Source organism: Delphinapterus leucas, chromosome 17 (assembly GCF_059928025.1).
Source record: "Delphinapterus leucas isolate spDelLeu-1000000601 "Yukka" chromosome 17, BTC_Dleu_Yukka2, whole genome shotgun sequence".
In the NCBI taxonomy this organism is placed as follows: Eukaryota; Metazoa; Chordata; class Mammalia; order Artiodactyla; family Monodontidae; genus Delphinapterus; species Delphinapterus leucas.
Window position 1 is genome coordinate 42,386,652 of NC_143145.1, and position 26,427 is coordinate 42,413,078.

At 37.5% G+C, this 26,427-nt stretch overlaps 1 protein-coding gene and 2 pseudogenes across 2 annotated transcripts in view; 1 reads left to right on the plus strand and 2 right to left on the minus strand.

Annotated features, from left to right (window-relative positions):
* DPY19L4 (dpy-19 like 4) overlaps positions 1-26,427 on the minus strand; it is a 62,211-nt gene that overhangs the window by 28,288 nt on the left and 7,496 nt on the right. For both annotated transcript variants that reach the window (XM_022584779.2, XM_089898906.1), the window contains 5 exons: positions 17,676-17,800; positions 15,219-15,309; positions 14,826-14,947; positions 14,567-14,712; positions 5,769-5,892 (listed from right to left, as the gene is read on the minus strand). In XM_022584779.2, the coding sequence (XP_022440487.1) occupies positions 5,769-5,892; positions 14,567-14,712; positions 14,826-14,947; positions 15,219-15,309; positions 17,676-17,800 (608 nt within the window). The remainder of the gene's footprint in view (positions 1-5,768; positions 5,893-14,566; positions 14,713-14,825; positions 14,948-15,218; positions 15,310-17,675; positions 17,801-26,427) is intronic.
* On the minus strand, positions 7-5,762 carry LOC149746945 (large ribosomal subunit protein eL22 pseudogene; annotated as a pseudogene).
* Positions 24,964-26,392, plus strand: LOC115801919 (nucleosome assembly protein 1-like 1 pseudogene; annotated as a pseudogene).

Sequence of the window (26,427 nt, forward strand, 5' to 3'; positions counted from 1 at the left end):
TAGGGAAAACAAAGAAAGAAACTAAATATCAACAGCTCCATTACTATAAAAATCTATGAGGTTGTTACCTCAAATATTGCAGCTCTGTTACTGGTTCCACTTTAAGGCTATACAATTTTTGAAACTTTTGTTTTTAAATCACATAATTATTAAATCCTTACATAAACAATAAGATCTTAAATCAAGCACTCTAGAGAGAAATCAACCACTTGCCCTTCAGTGTTCAACATTATACTGAGAACTTCAGGAAGACAAAGAAAAAAAGAAAATTCAGTACAATTTTCTTTCACCCCAAAAGAGATAAAGGAATAAATATTTTTAAATGGTGGCTTTTACTAGACTTGACTGCTCGGCTTTAGTTACAGTGGAAGTAACTCCTTTCACTCTATAATATTTTCACTTCCCTGGTGCTTCATATTTTCCTAAGAGCTTCCATGTGATTAGTCTTATTTATGTCTCAGCCCATTCCACACCCCATGGAAAAACGTCCATTTCTTTTTTCATTTCCTTTCAGCACAGTGTGGCCTTACCTTTTCCCAAAGTTCATACTGTCAACCATATAAAACTCTCAGCTGTTTTCATCTGCTAAAGTGCTAAACACAAGGATTTCACTGCCCTTGCCTGAAATATGCCTGGCTAAAATCTATTCTGTCCTTCCAAATGTCATCTCCCAAGTGATCCCTTAGTGAGAAACCAAGTCTTAGCATATTTCTAGCAACAGTCTCAACTTCTTCTAGGGACCTACCTTTTTATTCCTAATTCCTCCATCAGCCATAGTGTCAAAAGAATTGGTTCTGATAAGAACAATGAAAGGACAATAAGAGTCAAGTCAAGAAACCCAAGGTAAGAACTGTGTTCTCTAAAACTAAATCTTTCAGACTCAGCTGACTATATACTCAATGATAAATTCCAGAGTCAGAGATACCTCAGACCATGAGCAGATGTAAGAATTTTTCAGCATCCTGAATAAGATTAAGACCAGATAACAAAATGAAAGAGATGAAAAAATTCCACTAGTTGATGACATATCAAGGGCAAGGCCCAGAAGGGCTCAGCACTAATAGAATACATAAGCTTCTGCTCCATCTATCACCATAGCTGTAAGAGAAAGTGTTCTGGAAATCTTCTCATGTGGAACAACAGGACTGTAATAACCAGGCCTAAAACCATTATCCTCAGAAAAACCAGCTCCAGAAATCAGTGAAGGGTCAGATCTAGATTCAGCTTAAGTAACCTACTGGCCACTTAGAGATTACTTTGGGGATGCTAGCGAAAAGCTACAGTATAATGAAACAAATTGCCAATTCCAAAGGTTTATTCTCAAACTACTCTAAGAACATGCAGTGAAAATATGATAGAGGGAATTCCCTGGAGGTCCAGTGGTTAGGACTCGGTGCTTTCACTGGCGCTTTCACCAGGCTGGACCCCTGGTCAGGGAACTAAGATCCCGCATGCCGCGCGGTGCCGCCAAATTTAAAATAATAATAATAATAGGAACACATGTCAAACACAATCTGGAGAATGACCTAAGTTTCTCCTTTCTCTGGACATTTTCAAAATTCTATGCACTCTTGTCTACCCCTTACCTTTCTCACTTCATTTTCAACTATGCCTTTATTGTCAGCTTTTTTATATACATTATTTAAGTAACATTAAATGGGTTCTGGTAATCAACCACAGATATCTCTGGATGGCTCCAGGTAACTGCACAAAAGATCTGAGCTTGGATATCCTGATGCAACTGGGACCATGAGATCTAGTCTCAAGAGTGGAAAGCAAAGTACAAAATATATGATTAAAATATCCATGTTCCTATACTACTACTCAGTAACAAAAAGGAGCAAATTACTGGTACATGCAGCATCACTTGGATAGATGTTTATGGCATTAGGCTTTATGAAAAAAGTCAATCTTGAAGGATAACATACTACAGAATTCCATTTACATAACCTTTCAAAGTGACAAAATTACAGTGACAGAGAACAAATCTATGGTTGCCAGAGGTTAGGGCTGAGGGAAAGATATGACTATTAAGGGGTAACGTAAGTGACGTATAGTGTGTGTGTATATATACATACGCATCTTGATTATGGTAAGGGTTACTTGAAACTACACATGATAAAAATTCATACAATTATACACCCTTCCCCCAGAAAAGGAATGCATGTAAAAAAGTTATAATAAAAAATACATATATATATTTAGTTTTAATTAGTTCACATGAAGTTGCAAAAACAGTACAAAGAATTCCCATGGGACTTCCCTGGTGGTGTGGTAGTTAAGAATCCACCTGCCAATGCAGGAGACACAAGTTCAATCCCTGGTCTGGGAAGATCCCACATGCCATGGAGCAACTAAGCCCATGTGCCACAACTACTGAGCCTGCGCTCTAGAGCCCGCGAGCCACAACTACTGAGCCAGCGTGCCACAACTACTGAAGCCCGCACGCCTTGAGCCCGTGCTCCATAACAAGAGAAGCCACCGCAATGAGAAGCCGGCACACCGCAATCAAGAATAGCCCCCTCTTGCCTCAACTAGAGAAAGCCTGTGCACAGCAACAAAGACCCAACAGAGCCAAAAAAGAAAAAGAATTCCTATGGACTGCCTCACCCAGCTTCCCTCAATGACAATATCTTACACGACCATTATACACTGTCAAAACCAGGAAACTGGGCTTCCCTGGTGGCGCAGTGGTTGAGAGTCCGCCTGCCGATGCAGGGGACACGGGTTCGGCCCCGGTCTGGGAAGATCCCATATGCCGCGGAGCGGCTGGGCCCGTGAGCCATGGCCGCTGAGCCTGCGTGTCCGGAGCCTGTGCTCCGCAACGGGAGAGGTCACAACAGTGAGAGGCCCGCGTACCGCACAAAAAAAAAAACAAAAAAAACAGTAAATTGTCACTGATACAATACTATTAATGCAGGTACAAACCTTCTTTAGATTTCAACACACACACACATACACACACACACACACACAAAGGCATGTGTGTATAGGGTAAGTTCAAGGGGAAGCAAACATAATTGAAGGATTGGACAGTTTTGCTTTTTATATAGATATATTTTTTGGTTCCTAAGTTTTATTCAAGAACTCATACAAAATATACCAGATAATTGAGTTTTATTCCTCGTCTTCCTCCTCTTCTTCATCTTGATTAATCTGGAAGTAACGCAATTCATAACTTTCTTTGTTGTTAGCAACTACGCATAACCAATCACAGATTATTCTTCTTCAAATATTTTTTGGTGAGATATTTCAAATACCTTTTGGAAAAAGGTACCTCAGAAGTTACAGTAATCTTGCTTTTGCTTCTTTCAATTGTTACAACACCTCCACCAAGATTCCTAGCTTTTCCATTCACTTTCTCCCCTGAAGAAACTACTCAAAGTTGGCAGCATCTGTGACTTCATCTTCTACAGAATGGGTATAGTCAAGAGTAAACTTTAGGACCTACTTCTTTTCTTTGCCCACCCTGTGCCATGAGATTTTTAATGGGCACCATGGCAACAGCATAGGCAGAAAGAGCAGTTTTGCTTTTTAAAAAATTGAGTTTTAAGCTGAAGGGTTAAGAATACAGTAAACTTGTTTTTTTTTACTACCATGTTTTTATAGAATCCTTAATATTGTTACCCCTTTAATATTTTCATAGATATTTTGCTCTTGCTGTGTACTCTTGAATACCAGATGAGTGGTTAGTTATAAATAACCAAATAACTGATAAGGACAATTTTCCTCCTTTACCTTAATATGAGAGAGGAAAAAAGAGAAAGAGGAAGGGAGGGAAGAAGGGAGAATATTATGGAATACTTTCAAAATAGAGAAAAATAATTGTGGTTAAATAAAAAAGGAGAAACAAAATGTAAACTAAAATAGGAGTATAAGCTATTCTTGGATCCCTTCAAAAAGCACCAGGTCCTTGGTAAACAACAGTAAACTGAACAGAAATATACTTTTCACTGTATATCTATCCATTTGCAATGACTGAATTTTTTTTTTACCACCTGTACAATGTAGATGTATTACTTTTTTTTAAATTTATTTATTTATATATATATTTTTGGCTACATTGGGTCTCCGTTGTTGCACACAGGCTTCTTCTCTAGTTGCAGCGAGCGGGGGCTACTCTTTGTTGTGCTGCACAGGCTTCTCATTGTGGATGCTTCTCTTGTTGCGGAGCACGGGCTCTAGGTGTGCAGGCTCCAGTAGTTGCGGTGCGTGGGCTCAGTAGTTGTGGTGCATGGGCTTAGTTGCTCCGCGGCATGTGGGATCTTCCCAGACCAGGGATCAAACCCGTGTCTCCTGCATTGGCAGGCGGATTCTTAACCACTGCACCACCAGGGAATCCCCCGTATTACATTTTTAATTAAAAAAAGTTAGAATTTAAAAAACTACTAGAAAGAATACATAACATGGCAATAAAAATAAGTTACTTAGAAAAATATAAAATATAGTATAGAAGGGAAAAAATAAGTTTACATTTCATTCTACCTTTTCCAAAACTCCTTCTTTTAAAATAAATAAGAATAATAGTTTTATTAAAAAGATATTTGAAAGGGAATTCCCTGGCGGTCCAGTGGTTAGAACTCCACGCTTCCACTGCAGGGGGCACGGGTTCGATCCCTGGTCGGGGAACTGAGATCCCACGTGCTGGGCGGTATGGCCAAAAGTAAAATAAAAGAGCTTGTGCTCCGCAACGGGAGAGGCTGCTACGGGAGAGGCCACAACGGTGAGAGGTCCGCGAACCACAAAAAAACAAAACAAAACAAAACAAAAAACTGAAGAACTATTCTTTCCTAAGAGACAGCTACACAATCTAACAGGAAAACACTCAAATACTCCCTATTATAGAAAATATTCTTTCTCAGAAAGCTGTTTATACAAAACCAACAAAAGGAAAATTACAAATCTGAAATGTGTTCTTATTATTTTAGACTAAGAAAGGAAATACTAGTGTTATAAAAAATGAAATAAAGTTTGCTATGCTCAGGACATCTGACATCACTGAAAGGAGGAAAGAACATTTTTCAGAGATTTCAAAAAGGAACCATAAGTAAATACAATTTCCTGGCCAACCAGGTCCCTACAGTCCCTTTTTCTAGCCAGGAATTCTTAACCTAAGACAGGCAGACAGACTGTCAAAGGACTGCTACATTTAAGTCACTTTCAGTGTAATTGGTTGCCTTTTATAATCACATTTATTTTATTTTATGCATTTAAAATCATTATTCTGATACAGAGTCTCTAAGCTTCACTTGACTGCTGAAAGGGCTTATGGCAACAACAACAACAGCACAACACTAAGAATCTAAACTATCCAGGATAGTCTCCTGAAGCTCACTAGCTTACCTACACCTCAGTCACAGAAAACATACGGGCAAACAAAATATGCAGTGCTACCATTGTTGTCCCTTGTAGTCACTCTTTATATCTTCATTAATATTCTTCAACTTGTGATGATTAAAGGCTATCAATGTTCCAGAAGTGAGAGAAACAGTAAAATAACGAGACAGATTAATTTTCAAAATAAGATATTCTTCATATATTTGTCAAGTAACTGCGCTAAAACAATATAACATCTCCTTTCTCATAAATATAATTTACTGTCAATCAGATTACAGAATAACAGTTATAACAAGACTACCTAACTATATCCTTTACGGTGTAGTTCAGGTTTCACTGAATATAATTTAACTCTTAATATGAATAGCTTTAAAATAATGTACCACATTTGCAATACATCAGAATTGTGACAAATAAATTTGTTATCTTACCTCTCCATAAGAATTTAAGTTGCTTTTTAAATAGCCTGTAAGTGCAGCAACTTGGCATGCAAAATATGGTAGTGCCCAGTTTTCTCTTAAAGGAATGGAGTATTCAATTCTTGTCGTATCTACCCTAAAATAAACCACAGATGAACAGCAAAATAGCAAGACATTATATCTGTGTAACACTATACTTTTCAAGGCACTTTCACACACTGTTGTTCTCCATATCCTGTGAGGTAGGCATGGACAAAGCCACCATTACCTATACAGTAACTTTGAACAAATTAATAGTGTTTCACCCTTACCTTACCTCCCACCCAGGAAGACTTAGTGCTGCTGTGTCTGCTTGATGAATAGATGGGCCTCTGTGAGAAGCTGAAAAAGGCATCCCTGCTCTGGGCAGATACAGCCTCATGCTACAACACACAGCTTGCTGCAGAGTATACTGGAGTTCAGCCCCCCACCCTCCCTTCCCTTAACAAGATGGCTATCCCTCTCTAGAGCACAATGTGCGCTACATAACTAGCAGGCCTGGCAGATCCACAGTTCTTATACTAATCCTTATATAAAAGGAATATGAAGTTCAGAGAGGTGATGACTTAATGAAGTCATATAGCTAGTAGGTGACACAACTAGGATTACAATGCATATCTTCTGATATCTAGTTTAATACTCTTTTCAATCAGCAGGTTACCCAGAATTAACATTACAGTAGTCCTTTATGTGATAGATCCAGAGAGCTTTGAAAATCTCCAGAATCAAACACAATGTCTTTGCAGGCTCCTCCTAAGTTTCTCCTCTATCAGTTTTCACTGAGAGCCTGTTGTCTCCCATGCATATCCTCACACCACAATGGACTCCCTTCCCAACAATAATTAAATCTGGATCTCATAAACCCAATGGCTATTTCCCACACAAAAAACAAAGGTGCTATTGCTTAAAAAACTTCATGAAAATTGCTGCATAATTCTCCTAATGGAGACAAACATTCTTGCGTGTAATTTAGTTCAGTCAAATTGTGGTACAGGGAATTCCCTGGTGGTCCCGTGGTTTGGGACTCCATGCTTTCATTGCCGAGGGTGAGGGTTCAATCCCTGGCTGGGGAACTAGAATCCCACAAGCCACGCGGCATGGCGAAAAAAAACTAAATAAATTAAAAAAAATTTTTTAAATGTGGTATAGCCATACAATAGGATACTACTCAGCAATAAAAAGAAATGAACTATTGATATACCCAACATATATGAATCGCAAAATAATTATGCTGAGTGGAGGAAAAAAAAAAACCGAAAAAGTATATGCTATATGACTCCATTTATATAAAATTCTAGAAAATGAAAACTAATTTATAGTGACAGAAAGCAGGTCACTGGTTTCCTGATCTTTCCTGATTTTCTACAGCAGTAGAGGTGGGGTAAGAAGAGGAAAAAGGGAGAGATTACCAAGGAGCACAATGAAACTTTTGGGTATGATAATGTGTATTATACTGATTTTGTTGATGGTTTCACAAGGGTGTCTAAATGTCTAAAATTATCAACTTCTACATTTTAAATATGTACAAGTTTATTCTATGCCAATTACATCTCAATAAAACTTCTAAAAAGTATTAGAAAATAACCTGTGTTCTATGAATGTATATGTAATTGAATATATATACATAAATTAAAAACATGAAGATCAAATGAAATAAAAGCTGGAAAAAACTTAGTACAGTGTCCAGAACCTAGTAAACAGTATTAGATCTTATCTCTTTTGTAACTCTGTAATGAACTATTTTTACTTAACAATATATTATGAGCATCTTTCCATAGTATATATGTCAATATACTTCAAGAATATTGAATGGTCATGGCACATAACTGTACAGGTTTATCATAATCTAACCAGTTCCTATTGTTATACACTTACATTGTTTCTGGCTTTATCTATTAAAAACGTTTTTTAAAAACAGGAACCAGGGCTTCCCTGGTGGCGCAGTGGTTGAGAGTCCACCTGCCGATGCAGGGGACACGGGTTCGTGCCCCGGTCCAGGAAGATCCCACATGCCGCGGAGGGGCTAGGCCCGTGAGCCATGGCCGCTGAGCCTGCGCGTCTGGAGCCTGCGCGTCTGGAGCCTGTGCTCCGCAACGGGAGAGGCCACAACAGTGAGAGGCCCGGGTACCGCAAAAAGAACAACAACAACAAAAAAAAACCAGGAACCAATGATTTTGTATAGTGATCATTGGTTTCACTGTTAACTTTTAATTCTTTAATCCAATTGGAATTTATTTTACTATGTGTGCAATAAGTATTTCTTTTCCAGATTTGATTGCTGCAATACCATTTAGTGAACATCATGTATTCTAAAGGCCACCTACTTTCATGCAATATTATTTATGAAAAATTGTTGTGAAAGTTAGCTTTCTAAAAGACAAAACAAGATATTCACATGTCGTAAGTCAGGAAGTACGAAGGAGAAGATGTCTATTCTCAAGTCAGGACTCTGCCAACCACTCTATCAGCCTAGAATTGGGAAGGTGAACCTAGCAATCCTCATTCCAAAGGCTCACTCACTACCCCTACCCAACACACAGCTTAGTGCAGTGAAACCTATAAAACTCTGCACCAGAAGCACTGTCTGGAGAAGGGATGAAGGAAACCTCTAGTCATTGCAGCAAAAACTGAGTAGGGTCTCTGCCAGTTATTCTCTGCACGTGAACAAGCATCCTCACGGCCACAGTCCTGAACACTTGTGCTACTCTTGCTCTTCCCCACACCATCCATGCCTGGTGGTAGTGAGAACCAGAAGGCTACTAGTGGAATGTGACAAAATCCAATGAGACTCACTTTTTCTCCCCAGCAGCCGAGGCTAGCAGACAGCAGCACAAACCAGCAATTCAAATAACAACTACTTTTATCAATTTCATCCATGGATGCATTCCCAGAGATCAGCTAACTCTGAGTTTTTGTGTTTTCCTTTTAAACACATCATAGCATAAACATAACCTGAATCACTTGGACGACCACTTTGTAACCCACTACTGCCAAAAAGATTTCAGGACTTCCATGTTTGTGTTAACAATCCAGTTGGTAACACAGTACTACTTCAATTAGCTTAGGCTAATCAGAAAAAAAATACTAAATGATGTATTGCCAAGTAAAAACAGAATGAGGTACTGATCACTGTGCTAAAAGAAACAAAAAGAGATTTCATAATGGACTGAACAGAGCAACATGATGAGAAATGAGTCATCTCACGGTACCTAACTGTGTAGGTTTGTCATACACAGAGAGTAGAAATTTGGTGTTAGCAAAATATAATTTTTCACATTAAAGTTTTTAGTTAATATTTTACTGGTTTGTTACTTCATTAGTAAATTGGTTTCAATACATAAGGAGCTTAAAAACATAGTTTAATGCTTTATATTTAAGTAGCATTATCATTCAAATTATTTAAATCAACACAAGGAATCCATGATTATTAAGTTTTAAATATATACAACTGAAGTTTGAGAAACATTGATTTAGATTAGATGTGAAAAACAGCTTGGCATGTCAATCCAGTGTATAATGTGGGAAAGTTGAAAAACACCTATGCAATATCAGTATAACTTTTAATGGCTATATGTTCCCTTGCATTGACATATTACAATTTACCTAACCATTCCCTTAAATTTAGGTTGTTTTCTAATTTTTCATATTATTACAAATAATACTATAATAAATAAATTGAAACAGTGAACTCTTTCCTTCTTTTTTGAATTACTTCCTTAGAATACAATGAAATTCCTGGGAAAAACTGGCGTCTAAAATTGAAAAACTTTATACTTCCACAAGCATCCAGAGTATACCAATACCATTATTATAGACCCAGCACCATGTGTTACCATTATTTTTTGTTAACTCTGGGACATGTGCATTCCTTGCATCTTACCCTTTTATGAATCACCGATGTGCACAGTTACCCGTTTTAGGCCAAAGATTAAACTTAGTATAGGCTTTTAATCAGATATATTTTCTTTGCTCTTCAAATATAAACATGTGTCCACTGAAAGTGATTCTCAGGGATATATTTGTAGATGAGAAGATCAGTGGGGACCAAGAGCAATTTCTATATTGTTTATACATGAAGATTGGACTCAGGTTAGCCCATTTTGGTGATAGTCTGATCGAAGGGAGTCATCTGCCTCTGATTTCCCCCCACTACTATATGTACAGTGCTATTTCCTGAAATTTTCTTGAATTTTCTAATATACCTACATCCTTTAGTTTGAACAAACAGGAGCTATTTTATAATCCTGCTTTCTACTTCTAATATTAAGGAATGAGTATCACAAAACGTCACTAAGAACACAACTAATAATCATAATATAATGGAATGACTAATATCTTTTTGCACTTTTCTAGGCAATCATATATAAACCAAAGCTGATAAATAAAAAAGACAGCATACTCTTTCATGGCATTCAAATATATTTTGCAGTATAAAATATATACCAATATGGGACTTCCTTAAGGTCCAGTGGTTAAGACTCAGTGCTTCCACTGCAGGGGGCACGGCTTCAATCCCTGGTGGGCAACTAAGATCCCACATGCCGCACAACACACAGCCAAAAAAAAAAAAGGAAAATATATACCAATAACCAATAAAAAATAAACAATGCAAAACAAACACATAAAGAAAAAGCTACTTGCTTAAATGTTTCAATTGCTAAAAGATACACTTTAACAGAATATATCAGATTAATATTTCCACCTAACTCCTGCTCCAGCTACCCAGGATATACTGTATCATTAAACAAGGCAAGTTAATAAGGCAACTGAATTATAATTAAATAAGGCAATTTCCTTACAATTCTCACTAAGATCTTTAAAATAATTTATTTGACAGGGAGTCTTATTATTCTTTAATTGCTGTTATTTTTACATGATAAAGTTGCCTAGTCTTTCTCTTTGAACTTCTGATGAAGAAAGATCTAGGGATTAAATGAAATGAATATTAAAGTTCATTGTAGGTGACAGCCAGCCTCCAAGATGGTTCATAACGGTCCCTGCCTCCTGGTATTAACACCCTGTGTAGCCACTTCCCATGTTGTGCCACGATTAGTCTGCATGACCAACAGAATATGGCAGAGTGATGTCCTATCATTTCTGATATTAGGTTATTAAAGATAGCTGGCTTCCACTATGACACATTCACTCCAGTCTCTCTTGGATCATTCACTCTAAAGGAAACCAGCAACCAAGCTGTGAGCAGCCCTCTGCAGAGGTCCATGTGATGAGAAACTAAGGCCTTCTAGGCCAACAGCCAGCAAGGAACTGAGGCTTCTTGCAAAAGCCACATGAAGTGAACTAAGTAAAAATGATCCAGGCCAGTCAAGCCTTCAGATGACTGTAGCCCCAACCAACTACTGACTCAACCTCATAAGAAACCCTTAGCTAGAAGCACACAGATAAGCCACTCTGGATTCCTGACCCTCAGAAATTGTGAGAGATGTTTGTTGTTTTAAGCTATTAAGTTTTGGATTGATCTGTTATACAGCAATAACTAATGCATCACATAGTCAAGAAAGCAATCCTTTTAGAAGGTCTCTATTTTAAATAATGCTGTATACGAAACACACTTTCACTCTACAAAGCAAGAAATTTCTAGACCTAGTCTATTAGCACTGAAATAAATTCTGTGAGTGTGCTATTAAATTTCTAACAATGAATCCTAATGAAATTTTAGAAGAGTACATGGCAACTTAAAATATTCTCTAACGGGCACTTTCTGACTTAACAAGAAGTCATCTATACCCCTGGCATCCACACCAGATTCTCTAATACTATTTTATACTAAAAGGAATCAAAGCTCCAGAGAGAAAAGGCTAATTGCAAATCTTTCATTGGAATATACAAGGTGAGCCTGCTCTTCCTGTTGAGCCAGAAAACAAGACACTTTCAAAGATTAATGAAGATGTGTCAAAAGAACTCGGGAGCCAGTCTGAAAGCACTCCTATCGACCAATGCTGTAAAAATTTAAGCAAGAAAAAGAATAATGATGGTAATGTATTTTAGCCCTATTGAGTCAATGAAAATCTCTAAGTACAGAAAGATGCTTAAAAAGGAGAACACCAGAAAATGCTTTTTATCACTGTGTGAAACAGCTATTAAGACAATCTCTTACAAAGAAATTGGTAATTAAAGTGAAATTAAGCATTTGTCCTAACTTTCTAATAATAACTGAATTTAAAGGTAACCAAAGAACCTGGTTAATAAAGAAAGATTCTACTTTTGAAGAATGAAGCTAATGAAAATAGAAAACCCTAATTTTATAAACCCTAAATTAGGCAAAGGCTGTCAACTAGAGTTATAACCCTTGGGTATATTGTTAATGGTGAAAAGGACGTTCATTTGATGCCCCAGAACACCGCACAGATTGTTTTATAGTCATAAGAGGAAAACATAATTATTCAATGGAGAGATCAGACTGTCATCCTTTAAACCAGCAATTTCAGCTTCACTAGGGTTAGGCCAACTAAATACCCTGTAACTTGTAAAGTCACAGAACATGAAAACTACATCATCGACAATATATTCTAACCAAAATTGTTTATCTTGAATCCATCAAGCCTTTAGAGGTATCTTCCAGATTACATAAACACAGAAGACAGAGAGAAAAGTTAAATAACACCACAGGGAAGCAATAGGAGAAATCCAGAAGTTGGGACATTCTGTAGGACGACTGACTTGGTCCCTTCAACAAGCCAACTGTCATTAAAAAAAAGGGACTGGGCTTCCCTGGTGGCACAGTGGTTGAGAGTCTGCCTGCCGATGCAGGGGACATGGCTTCGTGCCCTGGACCGGGAAGATCCCACATGCCGCGGAGCAGCTAGGCCCGTGAGCCATGGCCGTCGAGCCTGCGCATCCAGAGCCTGTGCTCCACAACAGGAGAGGCCACAACAGTGAGAGGCCCACTTACCGCAAAAAAAAAAAAAAAAAAAAAAAAAGGGACTATGTTAGATTTAAAGAGAGTTGAGGAACGTTAACAACCAGATGCAATACGTAGTCCTGGATTAAATACTGGTTTGGATAAATCAGCTATAGAGTGTATTTTGGGGTCAACACAGGAAATTCTAATATGGGCTGGGTATTAGAAAAGATAAAAAAGTTACTGAAATAGAAAGGCAGAGGCTTCTAAATAAGGAAAGCAGCATATAAAACAGTATGTGCAATATATCTCATCTTGGTTAAAAAATATATACATATATATACATACATATACCACAAATACATACATGTATACACCCACATATTCACAATAGAAAAAGGTCCAAAAGAATATGCACCAAGATATAAACAATGCTGAGTGATTTCCAGGTGGTGGGAATGTGAACTTATTATTTTATTTTTGCTGGTTTCAAGTTTTTTATGATGTACATGTGTTGCTTTTATAATAATAAAGTTTGGTTCATCCCTGTACTCCCTTTATGAGTTAAGAAGAAATATACTGATAACTCATAAAGCTGGACAGCCATACTTGAAAACTTCTAAGGAATATTTTTAAAATCGTTTACTTCAAACTGTTGCCAGCATGTGACCCTAACCAAAGCCCAGTAAGAGATACAGCCCTAAATCTGAAACTCAGTGTCTTTGAAGTACCATATTTTTCATTTGGCAGCTGCCAAAAGAAAATGTGTAACAAAAGAAAGGTCTCATTTTCTAAAATTTAATCACGTTAAGTGTTATGAGGGCAAAGTGCTATGGAGAGGAAGCACTTTCAAAAGCCAAAAAAGGATCATTCAAAAAATAAATTTTTGACACTGACCAATGCCAAGAAAATTTTAGCTCTCCATTTCAAAGAAGTCCCATCCCCTACTCTCTTTGTACTCACTATTAAAGAACTGAGGCTCCTTTAATCACCAAAAGGAATGGATTTATTATTCAAAGCACACTGTCATAGATTAATATAGTGGTTAACTTAAAACTGATACATCTGATGCCTCTTCCTTCTTTTCATGAAGCTATGTCATCAATTTTAAATAAATGAGGAAAGACATGTATGCCAATGTTGCTATGGTTGAAAATAGAGAGATAGAAGTGGGTGTATTATTTTTCAACTGTTGCATGACAAATGACCACAAATGTAGTGGCTTAAAATAACACAGATTCATTGGCTCACAAACCCAGCACAGTATGGCTGGATTCTCTGTTCAGGGTCTCCTTAAGCTAAAATCAAAGCATCAACTGGGGCTGTAGTTCTTATACAGGGCTTGTAGAGTTTTTACAAGCTCACTGGTTGTTGGCAGAATTCATTTCCTCCTCACTTCAATCCAGCAACAAGGCACCAAATCCTTCTCATGCTTCAAATATCTCTGACTTCCCTTCTGTACCAGCTGCAGAAAGCTGCTCACTTTTAGGGGCTCATACGATTAGATCAGGCCCACCAGCTAACCTTCCTACCTTAAGGTCAACTATGCCGTATAACCGGGGTCCCTGACCCCCGGGCCACGGACCAGTATTGGTCCACGGCCTGTTAGGAACTGGGCTGCACAGCAAGAGGTGAGCGGCGGGCGAGCGAGCGATGCTTCACCTGCCCCTCGCATTACTGCCTGACCCATCCACCCCACTTCCGTGGAAAAACTGTCTTCAAGGAAACCTGTCCCTGGTGCCAAAAAGGGTGGGGACTGCTGCCGTACAACACAACATAATCACAGGGATGAAATCTCATCATATTCACAGGCAGGAATCAGGGCATGGAAGGTTTGGAGGGGGGAGCCATTTTTAGAACTCTACCACAGTCACAAAAAATTGTAAAACTTAATTAAAAACACCTTTCTTACCTGTTAATAATGAACCATGCAACAGTTAGCATTCCTGCTAGCCAAGTTCCACTCATAAGCCAACTTGTAACAAATAAAGCAGTGACATATATTCCTTGCAATCCAAAAACAATGCCAATATAGAAATATACTGGCTCAATAATCTCCTAATTGGGAAAAAAAAAAAAAGAGAGAAGGAGATAATAGGATGACAACATATAATTTTGAGGATTCATAAATATGTGAAAAAATAAATATTAAAGTCAAAAGAAACACATACATTGCTACCAGTTGCTTGATATAAAACGCTGGCAATAAGTTCTGGATATAGAGACATTTGCTGCACTGCATTTATAGTCTTCAGAGATACAGTTTTGTTATTGTGTGTCAGTTCGTATACACCTAAAGCCAGAAAAATTTTTCTCCAGATTATTTATTCTGCTTTTACAAGAATTGAACATGTTATTCAGAGGTCATTAAATACTTTATTATCAAGAAGGATCTCAAAATATAATACTCTGTGCCTCATTTTTCCAATTTTTAAATTAACTACAAGGAAGACCAATACCTATATTCTGAGACAAATCTCCACATTCAAGGGCTCCCACATATAAGAACAATGTTTTATTTTAGGAAAATATTGTTACTAAATATACAAATGTAGTTATCATACCTCTTTCAAATGAAGGTGCCTTTAACATATCCTTATAATAAGAATAATAAATGGCACTATCACCCTGAAATGTGATTTCCCGTTCAAGCTCCTAAAAGAAAATGAAATGATTATTTAAATACCAGTGTCTTAAATTTCAACTGCAATCTTTTTCTCTCCTCATATTCCAAATTAATGCTATTTATTTATCCTTTTATTCAAAGACATGTTTGAATTTTCCTTTAACCACTAGTAGCCATATTAATAAGATTAAACTTTTCAATAATCTGGCAATCACTTTAATGAAATACTTAAGGTTTAAACTAGATGGTAACTCGTAAGTTATTTGCCTATTATATATAAGAAAAATCTGGAAGGAAAACCCAAAGTAGTACCATAAGGAGAACAAGAACAGTATAGCAGGAAGTAAAAAATGATGGTTGAGGTGTCAGAAGTCCATAATAAAAATGTAAGTTTAAAAAGAAAGTATTATTTTTCTATTGCTATTCCACTTCCCTAGGTATCCAGAACAGCAAGCCCTTAATTAGGGCTTTCAAAGAGCAGCAGACAACTAACCAGTTCTTTTCAAATGAACTCCCAGAAATGTAAGTAAATCTTAAAATTCCTAAAATTAGGCTGTACAGAACCAAGAACATAGGTAGTCAAAAACACTGAAACCTGTGCTTTTCATGCTGAATCAAACTTTCATAAATCTATAATCTTTTAAAATGAAACATGTTTATTTTCATGCATAATTTTATCAATTAATACAAAAGATATCAGAGCAGTTTCCCCAAAGTTTGATCAACAGAACTTCCTAAGGTATTAATGGGTGTTACCTAAAAAGAGTTAAATAAGCTATGTAAAGGCTGGATTAGAGAAAAATATGAGTTTTTTCATTACAACTTTTCAGAGTTTCACTATTCATTATGCACTGAGAATCTCTATAAAGTCTTTCCTAGATTTATTTGACCAGTGAACCCTTTTTTTTTCTCATCTAGAGCTTATTAGTCTAAATAAATTTCCTCAAAATTATTTTTTATGAATGGGTACTGATTTTTCTTTCTAAAATTTCAAAGATGTGAACTCTTAATCAGTGCTTCTCAAAGTTAATGTTCATATAAAACTTCTAGAGATCTTATTCAAACATAGGTTCTGATTCTAAAGTGTGGCCTGAGAATCTGCAATTCTGAAAAAGCTCCCAGATGATGCCAATGCTCCTGGCTCATCACAATGCTCTTCATGAATGTCTTCTAGATTTTTAAACCTTATTGTTCTCAATTCTGCCTACATAACAGAATCACATGGAAAGATTTTGTGCAATATTGACCCAGACACTTGCCTCACCCCACCTAAGAATCTGTGAGGGAAGTTATTTTTTAAATCATCCCAGATTTTTCTATTGTACATCCAGTGTTGAGAACAACTAATACTTAATCTTCATAACATTTTCAAGGAAATAGGCTATACAAAATCCTTGGTCAAATCAATACAGGTGAGTAATTATTCAGTTAAATGTTTTGGTGGTGTTAGATAAATCAATGGCTTAAAAACATTTAGTCAGCTTGACTATTCGCTCAAAAATAAGAACAACAAAAAAGAGTTTGGGCTAAAACAAAAATAAAAAAACTTTAGAGTCAAGTGGTAACACCACGAACTTGGCCAATGTATATTACAGGTATACCTGATTGCGAAGGTAAGTCTGAAAACAAACTTATTCAAAGGCCAAACGAATTATGAATATAACTATAGTGAGTAGAGTCTGTGATTAACACATGATTTAAAACCAAACATTAAACATACTAATATGAGGCAACATTTTAATAAATACTGTTATGTCTGCTAATCATTTTCAGCACTTCAAAACATTCTAATCTAAAAATTAAAATATTTTGATGCTGAAACTGCCACAGACTGTTTCTTAAATGTAAACTACCAAAACTACGAAAAAGCTGACTAAACTTCATAACATTTCACTGTCATCAAAAGTCCCGATAAATCAATTGCATGAAGGAAAGCCCCCTCATAATTTCTGTTCTACCACCTTGAAATACATGCTATTAAATTTTTCAAGGTTGATACTGTGACTCAAGACAGCTTCTATACCATTTTGTTCCTACTGGCTTACAGCATAACATTAAGCACTTCTCGGGCTTCCCTGGTGGCACAGTGGTTGAGAGACCGCCTGCCGATGCGGGGGACACGGGTTCATGCCCCGGTCCGGAAGGATCCCACATGCCGCGCAGCAGCTGGGCCCGTGAACCATGGCTGCTGAGCCTGCGCGTCCGGAGCCTGTGCTCCAAAACGAGAGAGGCCACGGCAATGAGAGGCCTGCGTACCAACCAAAAAAAAAAAAAAAAGAAAGAAAGCACGTGTCATACTTATCATGCATGTTTTGGCTCCCTGGAAAACACATTATTTAAATTAACATTAAATATTAAAACAAACGTTCATATGCTCAAAATTCTTTCTTCTTACCTGCCTGTTGGAAAACCAGAATTTCCGTTCATGGTACGCTGATAAATAGAGAGCATACATCATACCACTAGTAACTGCTGCAAGACAGCCAATGAATATCTTTGCAAAGCGCTGAAATAATATATCTGAAAAACCATATTAAAAGTAATCAGTTGTGGATGATATTTATATTTATGGACTTCTATTAAAAAGAAAAAAGTAATCAAAGGTTGTATGTATCCTTGATATGATGTGACAAAAATGGCATTCTAACTGTGGTCTTCCTCCCCAAAACCCATAATCCCAGTCTAATCATTAGAAAAACAGCAAATTCCAAGGGAGGGGCATCCTACAGTATATCTGGCCAGTACTCCTCAAAACTGTCAAGTTCATCAAAAACAAGGAAAGTCTGAGAAACTGTCACAGCCAACAGAAGTCTAAGGAGACATGATAACTGTATGTAATGTGGTATCCTGGATGTGATCCTGGAACAGAAAAGGACATTAGATAAACACTAAGGAAATATGAATAAAGTATGGACTTTAGTTAAAAATAATGTATCAATATTAGTTCATTAATTGTAACAAATGTACCATACTAATATAAAATGTTAATAATAGGGAAAATTCTGTGAGGGGGGCATGTAAAATGGGAACTCTGTACTATACTGTCTGCTCAATTCTTCTATAAATTTAAAATTAAAGTCTATTAACTTAAAAAAGGAATAAAAGGAACATACTACCGAATATCTAGAGAAAAAAAAAACAGGTTCATTCAGAATTACTATTGTTATTTTTTTCCTTATCAAGAAATGTTTTTATTGAGGAATAGTTTACATACTATAAATTACATACAGCTCTTTAAATTGTACAATTCAATGACTTTTGATGATTATGTATTTAAAACATCATATACAACATCATATACAAAGTATTCACATTATATATATGTAAATAATTTTTTTTAAAATTATTTATTTATTTTTTGGTTGTGTTGGGTCTTCGTTGCAACACACAGGCTTTCTCTAGTTGCGGCGAGCAGGGGCTACTCTTTGTTGCAGTGTGCGGGCTTCTCACTGCGGTGGCTTCTCTTGTTGTGGAGCATGGGCTCTAGGCACGTGGGCTTCAGTAGTTGTGGCACACGGGCTCTAGAGCGCAGGGTCAGCAGTTGCGGCGCACAGGCTTAGTTGCTCCGCAGCATGTGGGATCTTCCCAGACCAGGACTTGAACCTGTGTCCCCTGCATTGGCAGGCAGATTCTTAACCACTGAGCCCCCAGGGAAGCCCCTATGTAAATACTTTTTGACGAAAACATAAAACCCATTTGAATTTTGAACACACAGGATGATTTAGTCCTGTTATAGCTATTTACTATAATTCAGTATAATAATAACAAATACTATATGATTTCACTTATATGTGGAATCTAAAAAACAAAACAAATGAACAAACATAACAAAACAGAAACAGTGTCATAGATACAGAGAACAAACAGGTGGTTGCCAAAGAGCAGAGAGGTGGGGGGAGGAGAGAAATAGGTGAGGGAGATTAAGAGGTACAAACTTCCAGTTGCAAAATAAATGAATCACAGGTATGAAATGTACAGTGTGAGGAATACTGTCAATAATTATAGTGACAGATGACAACCTGACTTACGGTGGTGATCATTTTGAAATCTACAGAAATAGCAAATCACTATGTTGTGTAACAGGAACTAACATAGTATTGTAGCTCAATTATACCTCAAAAACAAACAAGCTCATAGAGAAAAAGATCAGACTTGTGGTTACCAGAGGTGAGAGGCGGAAGAGAGGGAACTGAATGAAGGCAGTCAAAATGTACAAACTTCCAGCTGTAAGATAAATAAGTACTAAGGATATAATATACAACATGATAAATATAATTAACACTGCTATATGTTACATATGAAAATTGTTAAGAAAGTAAAATCTTAAGAGTTCTCATCACAAGGAAAAAAATGTTTTTCTATTTCTTTAATTTTGTATCTATACAAGGTGTTCACTAAACTTTTGTGATAATCATTTCATGATGTATGCAAGTCAAATCATTATGCTTATACAGTGCTGTATGTCAATTATATCTCAATAAAACTATAGGGGAAAAAAAAGATTCAGTAAATTAAGCCCAGGCCTAAAGGCCCAAAGCCCAGTGTTACGTTGTTAAATGACTGAGAGGTTTATAAAGACAAACTGGTTGACTTATTAACTTAGCTATTTTCAAAACATTATTCAATAAATATTAATTTGTATAGTATACCAGAGACATTAAATAGAATAACTAGCTAAATCACTAAATTAATAAGAATTATATTCAAAGTGCTTGAAAGACACTACCCAATAAATCAAACATTAGAATCAGGGAATTCCCTGGAAGTCCAATGGTTAGGACTCTGCGCTTTCACTGCCAAGGGAGCGGATTCAATCCCTGATCAGGGAACTAAGATCCCACAAGCCTTCGGTGCAGCCAAAATATAAAAATAAATAAATAAACAAAATAAAAATTTAAAAAAATAATCAGCATGACACAATTGCTTTAAAATTACTGCTTTCCAACTGAAAAAGGATTAATCTCCAAAATATATAAGCAGCTCATGCAGCTCAATATCAAAACAACGAACAACCCAATCCAAAAATGGGCAGAAGACCTAAATAGACATTTCTCAAAAGAAGATATACAGACTGCCAACAAACACATTAAAGGATGCTCAACATCACCAATCATTATAGAAATGAAAATCAAAACTACAATGAGGTATCACCTCACATGGGTCACAATGGCCATCATCAAAAAAAAATCTACAAACAGTAAATGCTGGAGAGGGTGTGGAGAAAAGGGAACCCTCCTGCACTGCTGGTGGGAATGTAAATTGATACAATCACTATGGAAAACAGTATGGAGGTTCCTTAAAAAACTAAAAATAGAACTACCATATGACCCAGCAATCCCACTACTGGGCATATACCCTGAGAAAACCATAATTCAAGAAGAGTCATATGCCACAATGTTCATTGCAGCTCTATTTACAATAGCCAAGACATGGGAGCAACCTAAGTGTCCACTGACAGATGAATGGATAAAGAAGATGTGGCACATATATACAATGGAATATTACTCAGCCATAAAAAGAAACGAAATTGAGTTATTTGTAGTGAGGTGGATGGACCTAGAAACTGTCATACAGAGTGAAGTAAGTCAGAAAGAGTAAAACAAATACCGTACGCTAACACATATATATGGAATGTAAAAAAAAAAAATGGTTCTGAAGAACCCAGGGGCAGGACAGGAATAAAGATGCAGATGTAGAGAATGGACTTGAGGACATGGGGAGGGGGGAAAGGTAAGCTAGGATGAAGTGAGAGAGTGGCATGGACATATATACACTACCAAGTGTAAAATAGATAGCTAGCGGGAAGCAGCCGCATAGCACAGGGAGATCAGCTCAGTACTTTGTGACCACCTAGAGGGGTGGGATAGGGAGAGTGGGAGGGAGACGCAAGAGAGAGGGGATATGGGGATATATGTGTACATATAGCTGATTCACTTTGTTATACAGCAGAAACTAACACAACATTGTAAAGCAATTATACTCCAATAAAGATGTTAAATAAATAAATAAATAAATAAAATAAAATCACTGCTTCCAATAGTACGTGTAAAGCATTTGGCCTGGCACATAGTAAGAGATCAGTAAATACTATTAATAGGCATTATTATTGGGCTACAGAAGCATACTTGTAAAAATATATGACAGATGGGCTTCCCTGGTGGCACAGTGGTTGAGAGTCCGCCTGCCAATGTAGGGGACACGGGTTCGTGCCCCGGTCCAGGAAGATCCCACATGCGGCGGAGAGGCTGGGCCCGTGAGCCATGGCCGCTGAGCCTGCGCGTCCGGAGCCTGTGCTCCGCAACGGGAGAGGTCACAGTGAGAGGCCCGCGTACCGCAAAAAAAAAAAAAAGACAGTTAATTAAAGCAATGTTGACACAATGTAAACTATAAACAGACTAATAAAAGAACTTACCTACCATGGCAATTTGGTAAAAGTGCTACAAAGTGTCTAAATATGTACCTTTTTCTGTTTTTTCTTTTAAATTAAGTCTTGGACAATGACAAATTAATCCTAATTATCAAGGGCTATTACAAAAAATATATTCAACCAAATCTTATATATAAATGCCTTACCTTAGTGCTATTTTGTTTATGAAAGATTTTGTAAAGAGTCAAAGCTGGAATCAAGCTATCAGTGTTTGGTATAAGTGTATATATTTTAGAGAAAATAAAGAGCTCTGGGCCCTGGAAATTATTTATTAAAAAATTATCAGGGGGCTTCCCTGGTGGCACAGTGGTTGAGAGTCCACCTGCCGATGCAGGGGACACGGGTTCGTGCCCCAGTCCGGGAAGATCCCACATGCCACGAAGAGGCTGAGCCTGCGCGTCCGGAGCCTGCGTGTCCGGAGCCTGTGCTCTGTAACGCGTGAGGCCACAGCAGTGAGAGGCCCACGTACCGCAAAAAAAAAAAAAAAAAAAAATTATCACGGGGGACTTCGCTGGTGGCACAGTGGTTAAGAACCTGTCTGCCAATGCAGGGGACGTGGGTTCAATCCCTGGTCTGGGAAGATCCCACATGCTGTGGAGCAACTAAGCCTGCATGCCACGACTACTGAGCCTGCGAGCCGCAACTACTAAAGCCCGCGCACCTAGAGCCCGTGCTCCTCAACAAGAGAAGCCACCACAATGAGAAGCTCATGCACCACAACGAAGTATAGCCCCCGCTCGCCGCAACTAGAGAAAGCCCACGTGTAGCAACGAAGATCCAATGCAGCCAAAAATAAATAAATAATAAGTAAATTTATATAAAAAAATTATCATGGGCCTGGTGGCCTAGTGGTTAGGATTGCAGGCTTTCACTGCCGTGGCTCAACCAGCATTCAATCCCCGGTCGGGGAACTGAGATCCGGCAAGCCACGCGGCCAAAAGAAAAAAAAAATTGTAGGATTCAATTTCACAAAAAGTAAAAAAAAGAAAAGAAAAAGTATAAATACATTGAAAAAAATATAAGCAGTACTTGCCAAAATTTTAAGAATAGTTATTATCTACTGGAATTATGCATATATTTTTATTAAACTTATCTCTATTTTCACATTTTCTACCCTAAAAATACATTTTTGTAATCAGGGGAAAATACTATTTTATAGGAGCTATCTCTAAATTGTTTAAATACCTTTCTTATACTGTATTTTCCAAAACGTTTTAAATGATCACTCTTATTAGTAAGCTTTGCTGTAGTAAAAAAGTGACCCCCATATTACCAGTGGCTTACAGAACATATATTTAATTCTCATTCATGTTACTGTGGGTTTTGGGTCAGCAGTCACTCTCCACTCAATTCCAGACTTCAGATTAGCTGTGGCTCTTCCTGTACCTTCAGAATTCCAGAATGGGATCAGTCCCTATTTGGGACATGCTGTTCTCATTACAAAGGAAAAGAGCAGCAGAACAGACAAAAACATGCAATGCCTCTTATAACTTCTGGTCAGAACTAGTACACCGCTACTTCCACTCACATTCCATTGGCCCAGGAAAGTCACATGGATAAACCTGACAACGGGGTAGGGAAGTATACTCCACTTCAGAGAGGCAATCCAAATCACATGGTAACGGGAAGGAATGTATAATCCACTTTCAGGGCAGGGAGAAAACATTTGGGAACAATAGAAGGATCCACCAGGATTTGCCCCATTAGTCACAAATGTCTACTTCCCTCCCAAAGGCAAAACACACTCACTCCTTCTCAAGAAAGATACCCTTAGAGCAGCTTACTCAGCCTGCTTTCTGCATGTAGAAAGTTAGGGACTCATACATCATTTTAAGACATGAAGAGTTGTGTCCTTAATCTAGGCTGGCAGTTCTTTTGACAGTATGTCTCTCTCAAAGCTTAGCCAGCAATTCTCCTAGGTTTTTACCTAAGAGAAATAAAAATAGATGTCCACAAAAAGATTCATCCAAGTATTCACAGCAGCCTTATTCATAATAGCAGAATACTGGAAATTACTCAAATGTCCAACAGGAAAAGCAAGAACACTTACAGCAAGAAGAATGAATCTCAAAATGATTATATTTTTAAAGGATAACATATTGAGCTACGTGAAAGAATCCAGGCACAAGGACATATATGTTGTATGACTCCATTTATATGAAATTCTGGAACATGCAAAGTTAATCAATATCGAAAAATATCAGAAGAGTGGTTGTTTTGGGGAGTACAGGGAAAATCTCCTGGAAAGGGACACAAAAGAACTTTCTGGGATAAGGGAATGTTATGTATCTTAGTTGTAGTCAAGTACCCAAACTCATTTAATTAAATACCTATGATTCTGTGCATTTTTTTTTAAGCAGGGCTTTCTTTTCTATTTATTTTTATTTATTTATTTATTTATTTATGGCTGCGTTGGGTCTTCGTTGCTGCACACAAGCTTTCTCTAGTGGTGGCAAGCAGGGGCTACTCTTTGTTGTGGTGCATGGGCTTCTCATTGCGGTGGCTTCTCTTGTTGTGAAGCACAGGCTCTAGGCATGCAGGGTTCAGTAGTTGTGGCACACGGGCTCAGTAGTTGTGACTCATGGGCTCTAGAGCACAGGCTCAGTAGTTGTGGCACACAGGCTTGGCTGCTCCGCGGCATGTGGTATACTCCCGGACCAGGGCTTGAACACATGTCCCCTGAATTGGCAGGCTGATTCTTAACCACTGCGCCACCAGGGAAGCCCTGATTCTGTGCATTTTATGATATGTTAGTTATACCTTAATTTTTAAAAATTAAATCATTCATTTTTGCAAAGAAAAGAACAATTTTGTTGGCTTTTTACCTACTTGATTCCAGTCAACTCCATACTCCAATAACTATACCCACAATTCTTCTAGATAAGCCTCTCTCAAAGATTTAACTACAAGTATTTTGAGCTTATGAAGCTTTGTTTATTTGTCACATAAAGCCACACCCTTTGTTCTTTTTCCCTGAGTGCTTTATTCAACTGAAAGGAGTTAGTAGGAGCTACTTTAATCCATTTATACATTTTAACAAACTATGTGACAGTCATGCCCTTGATTTGGGTGTTGCCCTAAGGATTCATCTTAATCAGCCTTTGTTAAAGTATTTCTCAATTTTATTGAGTATTTTTTCCTAGTTGAAAAGACAAACAATACTAATTTCAACACTACAAGCCCCAGAAATTTTGGATTCCTATTTTCCTCTTCTTTCCTGACTGCAAATGGGCCAATTCTGTTCTCATGTGTCTCTTTCCTGTAATCAAAAGTAGCTGATAGCTTCTGCTCCTCCCACCGCCGCCCTGAGTCACTGCCTGCACACCTCTGGCCGCCTGGCTCCCCCTGCTAGCCACTGATATTTGGCATTCATACACCATGGCAGACATCGACAACTTGTCTAGGGTAGTTAAAAGATGTGTGAATGCTCTCAAAAACCTTCAAGTTAAATGTGCACAGATAGAAGCCCAGTTCTATGAGGAAGTTCATGATCTTGAAAGAAAGTATGCTGTTCCCTATCAGCTTCTATTTGATAAGCGATTTGAGATCATTAATGCCATTTATGAACCTATAGAAGAAGAATGTGAATGGAAACCAGATGAGGAAGATAAAATTTCGGAGGAGCTAAAATAAAAGGCCAAGATTGTAGATGAGAAAAAGGATGAAGAAAAAGAAGACCCCAAGGGAATTCCTGAATTTTGGCTGACCATGTTTAAGAATGTTGACTTGGTCAGTGATATGGTTCAGGAACGGGATGAACCTATTCTGAAGCACTTGAAAGATACTGAAGTGAAGTTCTCAGATGCTGGTCAGCCTATGAGTTTTGTCTTAGAATTTCACTTTGAACCCAATGAATATTTGACAAATGAAGGGTTGACCAAGACATATAGGATGAGGTCAGAACCAGATGATTCTGATCCTTTTTCTTTTGATGGACCAGAAATTATGGGTTGTACAGTGTGCCAGATAGATTGGAAAAAACGGAAGAATGTCACTTTGAAAACCATTAAGAAGAAACAGAAACACAAGGGATGTGGGACAATTCATAGTGTGACCAAAAAAGTTTCTAATGACTCTTTCTTTAATGTTTTTGCCCCTCCTGAAGTTCCTGAGAGTGGAGATCTGGATGATGGCTGAAGCTATCCTTGCTGTGGACTTTGAAATTGGTCACTTTTTATGTGAGCGTATAATCCCAAGATCAGTGTTATACTTTACTGGAGAAGCTATTGAAGGTGATGATGGTTAGAATGAAGAAGGTGAAGAAGCAGATGAGGAAGGGGAAGAAGAAGGAGATGAGGAAAATAATCCAGACTATGACCCAAAGAAGGATCAAAACCCAGCAGAGTGCAAGCAGCAGTGAAGCAGGATATATGTGGCCTTGAGGATAACCTGCACTGGTCTATCTTCTGCTTCCCTGGGAAGGATGAATTTACATCATTTGACAAGCCTATTTCAAGTTTTTTGTTGTCTGTTTGTTTGCTCATTTTTGTTTTTTGCAGTCTAAAATAAAAATGTCAAAAAAAAAGAAGCTGCTGATAATCAAGGTACTCTAATAATATTCTGTTTGTGATCTTGTTACCTAAAATAATTTAAAAATTAGTATTAAAATTGCAACTATTCACAGGAAACAGTTTTATAAAATGTTTTGTCATGCAGATGGATTATTATCTTCCAGCTCCCAAAAAGTTTTCTTGCTGCTAACCTTTGAACTAGATCTGTA